General features: G+C 37.3%; 1 protein-coding gene across 1 annotated transcript in view; it reads right to left on the bottom strand.

The window, feature by feature from the left end:
• MAPKAP1 (MAPK associated protein 1) overlaps positions 1 to 19117 on the bottom strand; it is a gene marked incomplete in the record, with an annotated part of 2444893 nt that overhangs the window by 2076855 nt on the left and 348921 nt on the right. The window contains 1 exon segment of the mRNA XM_044057947.1: positions 12720 to 13044. Coding sequence (XP_043913882.1) covers positions 12720 to 13005 — 286 coding nt within the window.

The following is a 19117-nucleotide window of genomic DNA, read 5'->3' as shown; positions in this document are numbered from 1 at the left end:
AAGAGGGGGAGGAGTGGCAAAGGGAATTCAGTATCCTCTGGATATTATGCTTTGTACCCAGCTGTCTTTTGTTATTTTTAGCCAGGCGTCCAGGTACAAAGAAAGGCATCCCCCGACTGCCTCCAGAGATTAACAGTTGGGCCTCCTTTCAGGAGTGTTGATAGGGCTTGCCAAAGAACTGATCTCAGTCTCCCTGGTTCTGCGGAACCCCTTTGCCGTGTGGGTGACGTCTTCCATTATTACCCCCTCCTCTGCCTCTAGAGGGGGTTTCACCACGAGTGTCCTGGAAAGATCCTCAAGATTTATGGAACCATAGCTTTCCACCCCCTCCTCCCTTTGGTGTAAGGTCTATTCGGTGTAAAAAAAATGTACTCTGATGGCAGACAAGGTTTTTCCGTCTTTTTCACTCCTGGTAAGTGTTTCCTTTACCTTCGGTCCGAAAAGGGACGAACCGTCAAAAGGGGTGTTAATGAAAGAAGACAAAGGGTCTGCAAAGGAACATAAACGTATCCAGGAATGTCTCCTGACAGCAATTCCTGTAACCGCTGCTTTCCTTGTACCATCAGCTGCATATGATAACAGATGCATGGACGAGTTCACAATCGAATTAAGAGTGGAGAGCTGGAAAGTTACCTTGTCCGAAACCTCCACAGCTACTGAACCCTGCAGCGTGTCTCCCAGCTCCTTCAGGAGATCCCTTTGTAAACTAGTGAAATGTGTGAGATAGTTCAGCGATCAAAGGACAAAGGCCGCTGAACTAAACGTATGCTTCCAGTACCTATCCATGATCCTGGACTATCTTATTAGGGGGATGAACAGATGAAGAAGTCTCTTGATAATTCCTTCTTCGTGGCCACCGCCACCACCATAGCATCAACAAGCACTCCTTTAGTGATATGAGCTCTACCTTGAGGGCAAGTTATAAATTTATTAGGCCTCCTGGGTACAGGCTCTGTGGTGTCTGGGGACTTCCATGCCCTTCGAGTGAGTAATTCAAGCAATTCATTGAAGGGTGGAGACACCCAAGAGGTGGAGGATTGAGACCCAAAAGCCTTCAGGAGGACTGACTCATCATCAGTAGGGTTAAGGGATTTCCAGCCACCCCTCTATTTAAGAATTTCTAAAATATCTGCAAAGGAGATATCCTCTGAGGGGGACTGTGGGGACCCTTCTGACTCATCCAAGTCAGTATCCGAAGTGATGGACTCCTGCGAGGAGTCCAGCTGCTTCCTTTTGCAAAGTCTCTTCCTAGGCACCTCTTCAGTGGGAGCTTCGGGAGAGGTCTCGGAAGAACATGGCTCACCCAATGGAGCTTCCTGAGGCTCAGGATCTCTACGCTTTAATGGAGTGTGTGATGTATAGATAGTCACTGGTGCTTTCAAGGAGGGAGCTGCCGGGAGTGATTGTCGGCATGGACCAAGCCCTCCTCATAGCCTCAAAGGCCCCTCGGTCCCGAAGAGAGGAATGCCCCGGATCAAAGGATTCGATGGAAACTGTCTGCTCTGGTACGGAGGGCTCTGAGCCAGAGGTCGGGGCCGAACTCACTCGAGCCGAAGCCTCGAGAGATAAAGTTGGTACCAAGTTGGTTCTACTATCCTCCGTGGACCCGACCGGCGAATGTCAGATCCGAGATCCTTCGGTCGGTGCCGAAGACATCAGGGCAGTCGGGGCCGATAAGCCTAGAGTAGGTGTCTGTCCCGAAGGTTCCATGATCATCAGTTCCACGCTCTCCGGCTCTGCAACTTCCATGCAGATTGGAGGAGGAAAAGAAGATGTTGGGGTGACTAAAGTCGGCTCTGAACCCCCGGGGTCGGTGTCGATAAAATTTTTGCCAGCGCTGGTATCTGTAAAAGCTTCTTCACCACACAGTCCACATCCAAACCAGATGGTCTGCTTGAGGCCCCTGAAGAATGTGACAAAGCCACCAATTGTAAAATGGGAGAGTTTAATGTAGGAGATACCGGCTCCAAGGTCGGGGACTGGCTCCTAACCACAATGACAGTCGGTTCCGTAGGCTGTGGAGCCGATGTCGAAGCTTTACTCAATGCTGACTACTCAATGCTGATTTTGTAGTCGATGGACTCTTTGTCGGTTCTGTAGGCTTCTTGGAGTGCTTGTCAGACTTATCCAGTGACTCTTGGACAAGGATTTTAAAAGACCCTTCTACATGAGTTTTCTTCTCCTTTCATGCAACACTCTGGCGCTAAAAGAGTGGCATATAGCACAGCTTTCCTGTAGGTCTACTTCACCCAAACAGTAGACACATTCAGTATGCCCATCGCTGACAGACATCATTTGCCCACATCTTGGACATTTTTTGAATCCAGACTTGGATTTTTCCTTTTCCTGATGAGACATAGTATCAGAGACAAATACACTCAAGAAATATATAACTGTTGAAAAAGGACAGCAAGTACATTCAGAAGTACAAAAATACTAAAACTAATACTCAACAAGCAACTACTGCCCTGTAAATAAAAGGGGTTTAACTCTAAATATCAACACTGAAGCAACTACTAAAGCCTTGTAAAAAAAAAAAGGCACTTAGAAAATTTAACTATCAGTATAAATTTAAGCTAAAGTTAAATTATCTGCCCTGTAAAAAAGAAGGGCTCTAATTTAACAGCTACACAATATAAATACTAGAGATAGGGAGAAGAAAGGCCTAATAACACAGCCACTAATACCTACTAATTAAACTATAGAAGTAACTAATTGTTAATATCTATGCTTTAAACTAACTACCTAAATAACTAACAGGCTAAACTATTTTAAGCACTTATTTAGCAGAAAAAAATAGAATTGAAGAAAGTTATTCACTGGCCAGAGCTGTCGAGCGTCCGATCAAGTTGCAGCGGCAAACGAGATCTGAGGGAAGACCAGGGTGGATCATGATAGGGAGTTGGTCTCGAGCTGGTTGAAGACCTCGAGCTTTTGCAGTTGGCCAAGTGAGAGCAGAGTATCGGCTCTGAACCAATCAGTAAGAATGAACAGCGAGATAGAACAACTTCACATCATACATTTAAAGCTGAAATAAGTAAAGAAAGTTAGACACTCTTGCTGGAAGATACTGAAATGACCACATGTATGAAAGTTTGCTGTTTTGCAATCTGCATGTATAACATTTTAGTACTCAACACAGACAAATGTTCAGCATTTTTTTTCAGTTGCAGACAGCCACACTATTTATGTAGCTTAATCAGAATGTTTAAGTATACTGCTGGTGCAAATGTTTTTTTTTTTTTATTTCACATGCAACTATCATCTTTTGCTACTATAATTATCTTTTCATATTTAATTTGTCTCAGTACCGTCCTGACTTCTCTGTTGTCTAAATTAAGTTTCTACTTTTAAAATCTTGTGGTTGGTATTTATTTACACGTTATTTATTTTAGGAAGTGGTATTTAGTATTTTAGTTTGTCAAGCTGCTGGTATCAGCCTCTAATTGGCCAGATCGCTCAACACATTACTATTTTGTACTTATTATTATTGCTGTTTTTACATTAAGAGTGGCATGGTAGCTTTACAGCTTGTTTTCCTGAGATGTTGTCTGGGAGGATGTGTAAAAGAGTAAATTCACATGTTAGTGCTGATGCTTGGTACCCCATTTTTTGCAGTTGTAACTTAAGGGAATTCCAAAGCTTGAAAATGCATTTACAACTCCAGAATATATGCATTAGGTCTGCAATCTGGTCTTTACAGTGTGGACAGTATGGGGACTTAGTTGCATTAATTTTGTGAAGAATTGTTGGGGTGAAATAAGCGTTATTATTAATAAGTTGCTTTTAAGAGAGTTTTTAAGTGGAATAGTTTTCAATGTTAAGTTGACTGCCTTTTCTATTTGCTGGTCATCCATATCAGGTTTTAATTTTCTCCAATAATTAGAGAAGAGAAGGTCTTTCTGGAATTTGAATTCCCCTATCATTTTGTATGAGTTCATTATTGTTTTCCTTGACACTAACATAATCTTCCAAAGTAGGGTACAGTTTTCAATGTCACTTGAGTATGGTAAGGTTTTGGAGGTAACTGGAACACACCTCTGATTTGTCTTAAAATTATTATATATGCTTTAGGTAAGTTTAGATTACTTCTTAATTCATGAATTGTGCTATTGAGGAAAGGGTAGATATCTTGGATTATCTTACGCTTTAACCGAGGGAAGGAGTCTAGGTTTAGCATCTTATTTATTTTTAAGCTAGGATTTTTATGGAGGGGTTGTAGTATTAACATAGCTTGTCCAAGGTTTAAGGAGTGAAAAAGTTTTTGTGTTATATTTATAGAATGCTTTAGCGGCTCTATTATGTTATAGGCATGTAAATCTTTTTTATTTAAGAAGGGAAGCGCTTTGGGATTGATGTCTAGTGTTTTTACATACCTATAGTATATAGTTACCCAGGCCAGTGAACCAATCTTTGCCGAGGGGTCGTACACTGCTATTCTCAGTATTCTATTTTCTATTGGTGTTGATAATTGAGTAGTAGGTTTTGAAATCTGGCAAGTTCAGACCCCCTTTGTTCTTGGGAAGTGTTAGTTTTTGATAGGAGATCCTGGTCTTTTTAGGTTCCCATACAAATTTTGCTAGAAAGGTATGAATTTGAAGAATTTATTATGTATAGTTATCCGAGATACCATAAATAGATATATTATGCTCATTTTAATAACTGATACTTTAGACAAAAATGGTAGCTTAAGTTTATTCCATCCTGTACAATCTTGTGTTATGTTTTGCCATTTAAGAGTTGCGTTACATTGGTAGAATTCCTTGGTATTCTGAAAAAAAGTAATCCCCAGGTATTTGGTTTCTTCCGTTATTTTTATTTTGTCTAAGAGAGGTATTAGGGAGATGAGTCTAGGTGGCCTTAAGGGTAATATATTAGTTTTATTAAGGTTTAATTTGTAGTTAGGCATGTATGAGAATTGTTCAATTGTGTTTATTATTTTGGTCATGTCTGAGCTTGGTGTAGTAAAGTATATCGAGACACAAATAAGCACAGGAGCAAGCCAAGGCTAATAATAACGATCCACATATGCAAAGTGATACAATCCAATTCACAAAATCCACAGGAACAGTAATTGTTAAAAGTCCAAATCGCTTTATTAAAATACAGAACTGGTAAGCGCTTTCACCCAACAGGCAACATCTCTACTTGTAAAGCACAAATATAAATATACCTATTAATTAATCAATTAGCTAAAATATGACATCACATTCTGCATTTTAAAAGTTCTATAAAATAAATAATAAGAAATATATACATTTGTTAAAATGCATTTCAAGCATCAAATACGTAAGAGATGGTGTCAAAATATAAAAACTTTACATAAAAAATATTTTATAAAAAAGACCCTTGAGTAAAAATCGGACCGAATTGTGTGCGTTTTTATTGGGATACACACCCTGAGAGCTTCCCCTTGCTGCCTAGGCCCTTAAATCAACGATGGGAGCCAGGAGGAACACAGGAAAAGGAAATGAAAACCAGGTAGGAAATAAAATTCAACTGCCATTTCCGTTGCGCGTAACAGAAGGTGACACCATTTCCCAGGAATCTGGTATGTTAAAACAGTCGCCCTTCGAGTTCAAAAGCTCCACTATAAAACCAAAATGACCTGAAAGTGATTTCTAACTTAAAATCACAAAAATTGACACAACAGTAAGACAACTGACTGAAAGATGACTAGTAAAGCCTACAAACACGACTTTGAAGAATCTGAAGAATAAGATACTGTTTTACCAAAACAAAATTGTGACTTTGATTCTCCGATACAAGCTTAAAGAATCCAATCTTAATTTCTGCATGCAAGTCTGGCAGAACCAGACTAAGGAAATGGTTCTTGATTGAAATAATGATGTTTAACTGGAATAACTGCAGGAATGAGAGTTTAAGTAGTTTAGAGGAAAGGAATTAGGGTCTATAATATCACATCAACGAACAATTAAATGTTCAAATCTCTAACGGTCAACCTTTAGAGATCGAGCATTTAAATGTTCGAAGATGTAATAAAAACAAATTAAACAAAAAAAAGTAATAGAAAAGGGTTTTAAGTTTTAAGTAATGATTATTTATAGTATATGTAACTAAATAGGGAACCTGAGAGTGCTTGATTTGATGGTAATAAAATGGGACTTTTAAAAGTGAACATTGAAATTTTAATGAGTAGTCAATTATTCAATTGTCAATGTTCAGTGGACAGAGTGGGTTACTATAAGAAGAGATGGGGTTGATTATGTCTAATAGATCTGATGAAGCGTGCATGAAGCACGCAAAAGCGCTTATCTACTGTTTGGAATAAAGGAGTTTTTATCTACAGTTCGTGTTCTCGTGGTGTATCCTGTCAGTTATCTCATTCAGAAAAGGGTTTTAACAGGGGGGCAAGCCCCCTTGCACCCTCCACACCCCATGCTACTTAAATATATGAACTCAGAGATCGCACATCAGTGCACTACAGTGCGGAAATGGGAAATTTCTCCTTCCCTTCACTGTAGCACAATCTTGGAGTTGGTATATTTAAGCAAGGGGGGTGTAAGGGGTGCAGGGGGGGGCTTGCCCCCTTCTTACACCCTTTGGTTTTTGTCACTTCGTTGTTTTTTTTTTTTTTAAAGATTTTTGAACATTTAAATGTTCGATCTGTACCGATTCGAACATTTAATTGTTCGTTGATCTAATATAGACCCGACAAATTATATGGCAATATGAATACAACCTTGTTGACTGCAGAAGATATAAATATAATCTAAACAAGCAAGTTTTAACAGTATATATATACCTGCCTAAGCTTGCAAACCCCTTTTTTTTTTATCTCATATACCCACTTCTATTTAGATGTCAATAATGCAATCTAAGTTTGTTGTAGATTGCTACAGAAGAATGCCTGAACACAGAAGGTAAGGCAAGAGAAATATATGGAGAAGGATCGTTTAAATATGACATATCTGGCTTAAAAATATAGGTTACATTGTTGTATATTTTTCCATATCTAATTGAGAATTTGATCATTAACATGTTGTTTAAAAATACACTTTTAGGAGGAATAGATCATAAACTTATAAGCTGTATGTTTTGTACTTTAACTGCAGTACTCTAATGGTATAATAGTTTAAAGGTTGAGACTAGGGATACGACTCAGCAGTGTTTTTTGTAGAGAACTAGTCTGTTAAGCTTTGTCCGTATTGTATATAGAAACATAAGGGGGATATCATGTCACAATCTTGTACGTAAAGAAAAAACACAATTTAATATTAGTGGGAATCTTTTGGTACATACTAAAATCACATTGTATTCCCCCTTTTATTCCTGGTCCAGGGGTATAGTGGGTAGGCACAGTGTAGGGACGGGAATAGTCAGATGCTTTCCAATGACACACTATAACAACACATACAAAGACCATGAATCTAAATTAACATACAGATCAGTTAAAACAAGCATATCTATCACATAAATGTGGGAAATTGAAATGTGGAACATTAAAGGACTACAAAATAAAGAAAAAAGGAAACTATTTTTGCATTTAGCCCTGAAAACCAAAGCGGATCTCATCTTAATACAATAAATGCATTTAACTTAAGAGCAATGGACAGATATTGGGAAAAAAATGTGGATAAGCCAAATTATAGCTTCAGGGGACAAAACTAACAGTGCTGGGGTGGCCATAATAATTAAAAAAACATTTCAGGATAAAATTCTTGAAACTAAGGCTGACAAACAGGGAAGGTGGTATTATGTAACATTTATTAACAAGGTATTTCCAGAACCTATAATGGTGTGACATGTATATGCACCCTGTAGCAACCAACATCTCTTTTTCATGTCACTGTACCCAATTCTAAACCAACTGGAAGATCATTATCTAATAATTGGTGGTGACTGGAACACATATCAAAACCCAGAAAAGGATAAATCGAACCCGACCAAATTACATAATAGACAAGCTACAATAGCTTTAAATGAACTTAAACAAGACTTCAAACTATATGACCCCTTTAAATATGAGGATAAAGATAACAAAACTGGGAATTACACATTCTATTCCCAGTGCCATAAAATGTGGGTGAGAACAGACTTCTTTTTAATCTCAGACATACTCATTAACATGGACCCTACAATAGTCATACATACTAGATTTCGGTTGGATCATTCCAAAGTTACACTGAGTATCAACTGGGACAAAAAAAGGTTTTTAAACAATAGAGCTAATAACTGGTCATTAAATCCTAATCTGCTCTTCAAAACAGACATAGTAAAAGAGATTGAGGATATATTAACAACATCCCTTGTAACTATCTTCAATTCCCAAACATCAATGGATATAGAATGGACATCGACCAAAACACAAATCAGAGGAACTTTCATTAAAAAAGCAGCACATTATAAAAAAATCCAACTGAAAGAGGAACATAAAATAAGGGAGAAAATAGAACAACGTGAGAGAGAATTGATAAATAACCCTAATAATCAAATGGAAATGGACCTCCTAAAAATACAAAGAGCTCTATATATGTTTGAGAACAGAAATTTATCTTTTTATGTGACAAGACAATTGGCTAATTATGCAGAAGCCCAAATTCCTTCCAGAGCATTGGCCAGAATTATCACTCAACAAAAATCCACCTCAATTATAGCAAAAGTAAATTACCAAGGGAAAAACTATACAAGAAATGAGGAAATTATATATACTCACAGAGAACAAATTCTTCAAGCCTCGAAGGAGGATAGGGATCTTTTTCTTCAAGCACTAAAATTCCTTAAACTAGATTTAGATCAACAAAAAAAAAAAAAAAACTAACGGAGCCCATTTCCATTAACGAGATAACCACAACAATTAAACATCTAATACCACACAAGGCCTCAGGACCGGATGGTCTTACCTCAGAATTTTATAAATCCTTCAGTTCACTAGTTGCCAAATTATTATACCACATGCTGAACTATATAATAAATAACAACATACACGATATTCACTTTAACGCCTCTATAACTATTTTTATATTAAAAGACCAAGCAGACCCTAAAAATCCAGACAGCTATAGACCCATCTCTCTTCTAAATATAGACACCAAGATCCTGACCTCAATACTCGCAAATAGGGTTAAAAATCTGATAGAGAAAATCATTTCTCCAGAACAATCTGGGTTTACACCACGTAGACAGACCAGTGACAACACGCTAACTTTAGAAGCGTTAATATGATCTGTTCTCTCTCTATTTTTCTATGATGACACACTTGTATTTACAAGCATAACAGCGATAAGCTTCATTTAACTATGGACTATAATTTATTCATGCCTAACTTGTGACTTGGATGGCATGAGTAAATCCCAAGAAAACCAACTCTAAACATGGTTCCTATAACAACATATGGTAAAGTTGGTGGATTAATAAAGAGTGACTGGGCTATGCTACAAAGACTCAGTGCTGTAGGATTTGTTTGATCACTGTCAACAGACTGTAACTCAAACAGATAGGAGTATAAACTTATTGGTTAGGCTAACACCAAACTCAGTAAAAATGGCAGATAATCACTTTTGAAGGATAAAGGCAGTTTTGTAAGTAGATAATTCACAAACTGCAATAGACTGTGATTAGTTAGGTGGTGAACTTCAGTAACTGTAGACAAAAGCACCTACATTAAAAAATATATACAAGTTACTTGTGGTACAGTTTGACTTGTGTTGCTGGTGCACTTTTTTGCAAGGCAAACATTCAGACAATTTAAAAATTAGGATAATCAAGCATCACAGAATGAAATGAAAAAGATTATTATTTTCAGGTATACTACATAGCACATGCTAAATCCCCTTTTCACATTACTGATGTTTAATTTCTACTGGGTCCCTTAAGAAGCAAGATGGTAACATTATTAAACAGTGAGTCTTTCTAGATTTTAGTATTGTTCTATTACCTAGGTCTGAATGATGAAATGTATGCAGGGACAAGAAGAAATGCATATGAAGCACGCATATTACTACAATTAATTTACAGTATATTTACAATTTACTGTTATATGTATGCAATGTACATGGGACTACAAACCAGTGCATAAAGAAAGCATAGTGTTGCAACAAATTTCAAATAATTTAGACTGATCTCCTGGGCTGACGTTTAAATGTGAAATAGTTTTTACCTGACTATTAAAAATATATTTTTTAAGATTACTGTAGGCCAATAGACGCTTTTGGGAAAATGGTTCTATTTGGTGCTTTTCTTCAAGCTAATTATTTTGTTTGCTATGAAAATATACTTAATCACTCAGGTGAAAGGAATATAACGGGTCTATATTATATAAGCGAATGCACTGAATTGTGAATGCTATAAAATCGACCCACAATCCCTGAAAACCCAAAATGTCGAACACAAAGATCAGCAATTTGTTTCCCTGGGGGAAAAAAAAATCTCTGATCCGTAAAAAAAAAAAAAAAAAAATCAAAACAGAAAAAGTGAGGGGGCTGTGCCCCCCACACCCCCTACTTAAATATACCAACTTTGAGATGGCACCACAGTGAAGGAAATGGCAAAGACCCAAAACTGGCCCAGTGATTTTTTTTTCCCTAGGAAAATAATCGTTCCATGCTTTTGGTATTTTGCCATTTCACATAATGACTTTCAACTAAAGAGCATTGATAATTCATTGCATTCGCTAAAATAATAGGGACCCAATATAACTAGCTGGGTACCTCTGTAGTCAGTACTGGGGTCAATTATTTTCAATGTCTCTGCAAGTGCAGAAGACCTGAAATAAACTTTGTCCGTTTGCTAATAATGCAAAGTTATACAACAGGGCTATTAAAAAAAGAGATGTAAAAAAGATGAGGACAGAACAGTAAGAATGGAGGAATGGCCAGTAACGTGGCAACTTAAATTCAATAGAAAAAGAACAAAAAAGGAGAATACAATTTGGAAGGACGAATGGTAAAAGGTGACCTAAAGGTAAGTAACAACAGCAAGAAAGGATGATGGAATTCTGTGATGTACAGAAAGAACTACTTATCTTAAATAATGTACTCTTTTTTTACAGACTGTTGGTAAATTAGACCCCACTAACAGTATTGTGTGTAGTTTTGTAGAACTGATTATTGAAATAACGTACATCATTTGCACACATTCAAAGGAAAGTGATAAAATGGGTGTGTCGTCTGCATCAGAAGTCATACAAAGAGGAGGTAATGGGTACAAGACACAGCATATCTTAGTTCCTCAAAGGAATCTAAACAATCCAAATGGGTATAACATTTCAAACGAGAGACAAATGAAAACAATAAAATGCAAGTTCCTCAAGGGAGTCTATACAAGCCTAGCAGGTACAAATTAAAAAAAAAAGATGAATGCAAACAAGACAAAGCACAGATTACAACGTGGATATGAAGTATTTCACAGCAAAGGTGAGAGATAATTGAAGTAGCTTTCGTTCCTAAGCACACAGCAAGTTCAAAGCAGTGAATAAATACATTAAAGCATAGGACAAGTGTATTGTTATCCATATAAGGAAAGGTGGATAACCTATCAGATTAAAAAAAATCCAGCAGTTTGTCCAACAAATAAAAGGCAGACCAGATGAGCCTTAAACCCTCATCTGGTATCAAAAATATACTTTTGCTTCCTATGGTATGGCTTATTATGGCCTAGATCCCAGCACACTCGGTTCTCTCAAGAAGTATGAATCAGAACGCATAAGCAGGCAAAAAGAACAATTTGAAGGAGCTAGTAAAAGAAAGGTCAGTGGAAAGGAACAAGAAGTGGGCACACTAAAAAACTGACATTCCAACATAAAACACAATTTGCTTTTACACTAGGTTTTGTTTCAGAGTAGCAGGCACACTGACATCCCAGTCTGCAAGGGCTCTCTATCTGAAAAGTGCAAGATCTAGTACTGCAGACCTTAACACTGTGAAAATGAAACTGCGATTCCAAAAAAAAAAAAAAAAAAAAAAAAAAAAAAAAAAAAAATTCAAAACACAGTGTTATAATCCCTAAATGGGGGCTGCTTCCTCTCATCCCTGCTACGTACACATTCTAACTTCAAGACTGTTGTGCCATCACTGTACCTCGGAGAAGGGAGGACACTCAAATACCACAGTTGTGGGCTTATACGTACTCCATGGAAAATCACATTTCATTCTACAATTTCTTCAAAGTAAAGTCCCCCATTGCCCATCCAGTCTTCAAAATCTCAACAGTCATGGTCTACAAGTTATAATACCTGCCTTCAAGATGATTCCCACTAGATACAGATACCAGCAGTGGGATGACCATTAAAGTTTACCAACTCCAACACATACAAAGCTGATCAAAAAATTACAGCAAAAATGTACAACCACAGATTCTTACATACAATCTTCTATATGTTATGTTTCTTTGTTCAGTGACATTGCAGCATATCCAATGCATGCTCTTCAGAGTAGGTGAGCCAACTTTTGAGTCACCATCAAACCTTTAACCAGCTTTATTAATAAGACAATAATGTTGTTAGGCTCTCCTACGACAAGGCAGTGAACCTTAGAGTATTCAGTCTTCTCCCACTATGCAATCTGAACAACCAGCTTTCATTTTCAAACCCATGTGGTTGGCAATACAGAAGACAATGCACACATCTGATGCCTTATCCTGAACCCTAACACTGCATGCTGAAGTAATAACACTTAGTAATAACCAAACAAGACATTTGTTTATAATCAAAAAGTAAAGATTATCTGAATTCTACTTAAGCATTTTTAACTGTGCCTCACCGGTGTTTGAGCGTCTTCGGATACCAAAATCCCAGCTTGAGGTAATATCAACAGATTGGGAATATAAAAAATGATGGCCAGTTTTAGTTTCACCATGATTTTCAGATGCAGAGTCCTCTGCTACTGCTGATGATACATATTGTTTCTCCAAATCTACATCATGATCTATTAGGACCAATTCACACATTCCTGTGTCATCACTAGTGACATGCGACTGACGTATATGAGCCAGGATAATTGAAGGGTTGTCCAGAAAGGCCATGCTTATCCAAACTGGCTTAAACATGGAACTATTTTCTCTCCATTATGTGCAGATGATGCCTACCTGGAAACAAAATGTGAATAAAAACATTAATTGCATGTAGCTGAACTATAATTACTTGCTTCCAAAAACACTCCAATCAAAGGTATGAATCATGGATAATGGTTAAATGTTTTTTTCTCTACAAAGAGAAAAAGTTATACACATTTAGTCTATTGCTTTTTCTTCTTCTCCTTTCTTTTGTTTTTACTACTTATACACAATGTGCTATTGTTCAAGTAATGTACCATATAATTTCCTACTGGGAAGGATTTTATTTTGTTCATTTCTGTCATTACTGAAAAGTTTTCTAATTAATACTTCAAGAATAGTTACCATAGCCTAATGACTTTGCAAATAAAAGACAATTAACTATGGAGTTCAAGAACAAATAATGCTGTTTCCCGTCATAAGCTTTATATTTGATAAAAAAAAAAACACATCACCTACCACATTTTTTCTTAAATAAGGATGATTTAGTCAAAGACAGAAATTACAAAAATCAGTAATCACTTCACCTGTTTTGCTCCATACTGATAAGATCAGAAGAAAAACAAAGTATATGAAAAGATGCTAGACATGCTGGCAAACAAAAGTGATGAGAAAAAACTAAGTAGTAAGGCAGGCTCTACCACAGGCCAAGGTTTAACAACAGAAGCTATTCTCAGTTGGGCAAAAGGTACAGGATATTATGAAAGGACAGGTTAAAAAAAAAAAAAAAAATGTGTGTGAATTATGCAGACTTCTAAAGCATGCGTCAGGTCCCACGTCTTGTGAAACATCCAATATAATCCACTGAGTAAATGCTTTACCTACAAAGAGCTTTACTGTGGGGTTAGGATAAGTGATTTATAGTATTCCCAGTGCCTCAAAATAGAAAGGCAATTTATATTAGAGTGCAGTAAAATCTTAAACAGCCTACACAAATGCGTACAACAGAAAAATAGACATTTGCTTTTAATTGATCCTTTGCGGAAACTCTTTCTTAGCCACAACACAAGCCACAGTGACAAAGGGAAATGCAACATAAAAGGAAAGCTTACGGTAATCAGTCAATATGTTTTGGGAAGGTGGAAGGAGAAAAATCTTAGACACAGAAAATATGTGCAAGTTCCACATATACACAATAAACATAAGTCAGGACTAAGTCTCAGTTCCTACAGCTGATTGGAAGCAACTGTAGGCAGTGAGACACAGTCCTACCCAGGTACAAATGTATAACACTTACTACAATACATGGGCACAAGATACTGCATGACAAATCCAGACAAAAACTGGAATAAATACAAAGCACCAAAGACACAGAGAAGGGAACAGCCTGCATAGAAATCGAGAGGATAAAAACGCATTCAACTACATACTACACATGGTAATAAAAAGGAATGTATAACAGCTGAAGTCAAACAACAGTTAAAAGTCATTCGCATAGAGGGGTAAAACAACAGCATGCTAAGACAGGGTAATGAGGAAACTCACACAAACATTCAGGAGAAACAGATACATAAGCATTATGGATCAGAATGAAACCAGAAAGTGAAGTAATAATAGATAGCAGCATTTTAATAATAAGAAAGTACAGCAATTTGTACAAGTAAGAGTGAATGAAATGTTAACATTAAAATATTCTAGGAAATGGATAATAAACCGACATACAAAACAGTGATGCTAAAGAAGCACATCCAGTAACAGTGTGAACCTCATCAATAGTCAAGTATACCCGGTTAAACATCACTGCTACCGTACCATGTGAGCCATACCCATCATTGGCTTCTACCGGCATAACCTACTTCTGAGTTAATGGACTGCTTGCTGCCATCATGCCTGGCTTTCCCTCCAGTCGAGCAAGAACAATTTGCTGTAAAGAAAATGAAATTCCTATGCTGCCAAGGACAACATAAGGGGTAAAAAAAAAAAAAAGCATGACCTGCTGCTGGAACTTCTGAACATTAATGTATTTTAGACAGCTAAAATACTAATGGGAAAGAATCCCAATAAATACAATTCAACAAAAAAAACAAATAGGAAAAGTAATACAGATTCAGACAGTAACCCAGTCATGTACATATGCCTTGCAAGATAAACTTTCTTGAAAACAACTCGGCTGTACAGCTTAGAAAGCATGCAAAGAATGTGCCCACAGCACCGATATCTGTAGTGGGCAACTGCCTATGGCCGATTACCCTTTTGAGGCAACTGCAAGAAATCTCAAAGATTTAGTATGGCAGAAAAAAAGGCAATTGGACAAAACAATCACACAGGGTTCATCAAACACTAACCATTATAAAACAGAATCATAACTGGAAGTGCATCAATACCATAAGCAACAACCTATATCTATTCTGATTCTCCATGAAAAAGCTCACTAGGTAGATAGATTTGTTAAAGCAAAGCTGAAAAAGCATCTTTTGTAGAAGGAAAGGAATACACTGATCCTAAGGAGTATAAACTATGCAAAACACCAGACATTTTACTACTAGGAATAAGGTCTTCCTGCAGAAGAACTGAGCATTGTCAAGAAGGGAGAAGCAAAGAGAAGGGAACACAGCTCATCAATCAAAGTTTATGTCCTGGGGATGGCAGTAAGGGTGACCAAATTTTTAAATCAGTGGACTAAGAAAGATGATCCCTTACAAAAACTACTTTGTCAAGTTATGCTGGACTACAGAGTTGGCATTCACCAAACAGTGAAAGGTTAAGGAGTTATAGCAAACGTATGGGATCTGAAAAGTCAAATAACTTAGACCCACGTCAAATTAGTGCCTGAAATAGGCCAGATAACTCTACAAGCTAACATAAGAAGAACCCAGATCTTTCTTCCAAAACAAAACTTAGAAATGCCCCCATATGGCATGACAGGTGTGACATGCCTGTATTGCAAGTTTCCATCAGGTCTGATACCTGAATCTACAGTCCAACAAACTAGATCTGGACTACTACAGGAATCACAATCCAAGATGCTGCTCTTGGTACTTGGAATACTGAACATAAGGTTCAAACTTAGACTATCTCTTAATGCTGTCTGCTCTCCTGGCAACTAAGCTGCAACCAGAATAAGCTTGTACGACTGCCTAAAACTACAAGTATAGCAGAGGAAATGGACACAGAAAAATAAAGACATAGGTGAAGAGGCATCCCACTCCAGTAGCACAACCTCTACTGCCAATCCCAAAAGTTTTGCTTAATAAAACACTGTTTGGAGAACGTGTTTTTTTTTTTTTTTTTTTATGGAAGTCAATCTTGAGAAAAGGTAGGTGGTAGAAGACCGTCTGTCCTCTGAAGCAACACAGAAGATATTCAAAACAAGATATGAATAATAATACAGAGCATTTACTAGGCAGCATCTTACAACTAAAATAATTGTAATTATTTGTTTTTGTTTACTGGGAAAGTCTGACTGGTTTACATTTACCATTTTCAGCAGAGGCCTGGGAAGAAAAATTCCAAGAAATAGTAATTGTTCAATGGAAAAGAATTCAGACAAAATATAAAGAAACTACATCCTACAAGAAATAATGAAATTCATTAAAATGGAATAAACAGAAAATAACATACAAAGTGACACTGGTGCATATTACGGAACTTCACTGGAGCAGGAAAGGTACAGCCATGTAAGAACTTACCATTAACAGTTGACATCCTACAGATCACAGTATTACTAACTGATGGGATATTTTGCCAAGGGTAGCTGTACATCCAGCCAACGTACCAAAGCCAGGACATCTTCCTCATGCTGTACACTGGATGTGTGACCCAAGCTTGAAGGCAAGAGGTATATAACAGATGTAAAAAAGATCAATTACCCCAGAACTTGCTTGTCCCATACCAAAGAACTGAAGCAAAGGGTGGGCTATTTACACATGTACATATACTGTAGAGAGAATTGAAAAAGAAAAAAAAAAGATCACTTCTGCCAGCAAAACACAAGACAAGACGAGATCAACTGGAGGAAGGAGACTGGATATAAAACGGTGATCAGTAGGGCATCTCCTGTGACATGTTTTTAAACAACTGTACTATGCCCTTCCAAGATCACTGTTGCAGTACTACTAACAGATGGGAGACTATAAAAGCTGATCTGAAGGATAGGAGGAAGAAGAACAAAACTGTGGTCCAACAAGCCCTGAAGGATGGACCTAGCAAATCCTGCTCTGGCTCTAGAAAACACATCCAACTTGTAATGCTTAACAAAGGTGTGAACTGGGGGTCAGGTAGCTGCCTCAAGGACTGATCTCGAATCCAAACCCTTTAAGAAGGCTCTCAGTTGAGCTTTGACAGAAGTGAGAAGCTGTTTCCCAAAAAAGGAACAAAAGGAAATCACTTTGGAAATCTGGAAAAAAAATGGTTTACTTAGAGACTGGAAAACCCAATTTCTTTTCTTGAAATGTTACAAAAATGCTGGTCTGACTTCCTAATGTCATCAGTTTTATCCAAATAAAATAAGAGTGATCTATGCACATCTAAAGAATAAAGAATCCTCCTTCCTCTCTTTTGAGGAGAAGGGAAGAAATAAGGAAGACTGATTCAAGGACTGATGGACTGACTGGGCTTGAAGAAAGGACTAATTCTAAGAGTGACCCTATACTTATGGAAAACCAGAGAGGGTGGAATCACCATCAAAGCTTGAAGGTCTTATACTTTCTTGACAGAGGTAAGGGCTAATAACAAAAAAGTTTTCCATGTATAAAGTTTCAAGGAAGAACTGCCAACTGGCCCAAAGGGAGCTAGAGACAGTTTTCCCAGAAAATAGTTGACTTTCCATGAAGGAGGAACAGGTTGTCTTGGTGGCCAAATAGGTAGGATGCTTTTCAAAAACTATTTGACCTCAAAATTTGGAGAAAGGATTGGACTAAAGGCGGACAAAGCAGATATGATTGACAAATCAGCTTTTACAGAATGCATGCCAGACCAGAGTTGAGCAACTCACAGAAACGAGTGAAATGTAGAGATTCCCACTCAAAATGATTCTTCTTGCACCAGGAACAAAACCAGTTCCATTTTGAAACACACAATTTTCTGGTAGTTGGCTTTCTAGCCTGCTCTAAAATCTGGAGCATGTCTTCCAAAAAGTGGTGCCTGGAAGGAATTATATAGAGCATTAACTGTAGAGTTTGAAATGAAGTGAATGACAGAACCCTTGTATGTGTGAGTAGGTCCATGCTGTAAGGTAACTTGTAATGACTGGAAGAGAAGGAGAAAAAGTACTGTCTGGGTCAGAAGGGAGCCACAAGCCAAATTTTTGGCTTGTACTTCATGATCTTGAGAGTGCAGCACTCTTGTCAACATTGGTAGTTGTTAGGTTAGGTGTCATTTAAAATACAGTATTCTCTTTGCATAAGTCTAGAAATGCAGCCATATTAAAGCAGGCTTCACAGTTTACATAAAGTTTCAATAAATCAGTGAAAATAATCTTCAATCAAGAATACCGGTAAGAACAGAATGTGCTGCAAGTACAAACACATCTTGTTTGTATGCCACAAGGCTTGGGAAATCAAGGTTAAGAAGGTGTGTAGAACAGGGTTTCAGATGATTATTAAGAACTCCTTCAGATACAGTTAGTTTGGACTGACATATAGAAAATATCAAATATCCAACACTTCAGAAAGTAAGTTAGCTTCTGAAGTGACATGCAAAAGGGTCTTTTGCAGTACAGACACTTGAGCCTGAGTACAGGAATCAGATCAAATAGTCATACTATTCAGGAGGAAAAGATTGATTTTGTTTATATTATTCAACAGAATCAGAATATATCTGCAGAAACTCTGGATATATTAATCAGCACTGTTGCTATTAACCAGCACTCCAGAACTTCTACAGACTGTAATTGAAGACAGTATTTGGATATTGTTAATATCTAATAAAGCCTCTTTAACTGAACTACAGTGTTTGCAGAATTCATTCTGAAAAGTAAAATAGATTTGGCCCATAAAGGAGAGATTGGAACCTGTTCAGCACAAGTTTGGGTAAATAGATAAAGACTTTCATTCCAGTCTCATTTCAGTTGCTTCCAGTCTCATTTCAGTTGCTTCCAGTTAAATGCAGTATACAAAAGTCTTATCAATTCTTTTAATGTTGAGCCACTATGAATTGGGGAGGGGCA

Source organism: Protopterus annectens, chromosome 16.part0 (assembly GCF_019279795.1).
Source record: "Protopterus annectens isolate FY-2018-M chromosome 16.part0, PAN1.0, whole genome shotgun sequence".
NCBI lineage: Eukaryota > Metazoa > Chordata > Ceratodontiformes > Protopteridae > Protopterus > Protopterus annectens.
The sequence above is the reverse complement of the archived record's forward strand: the minus strand, read 5'-3'. Positions and strand labels throughout refer to the sequence as shown.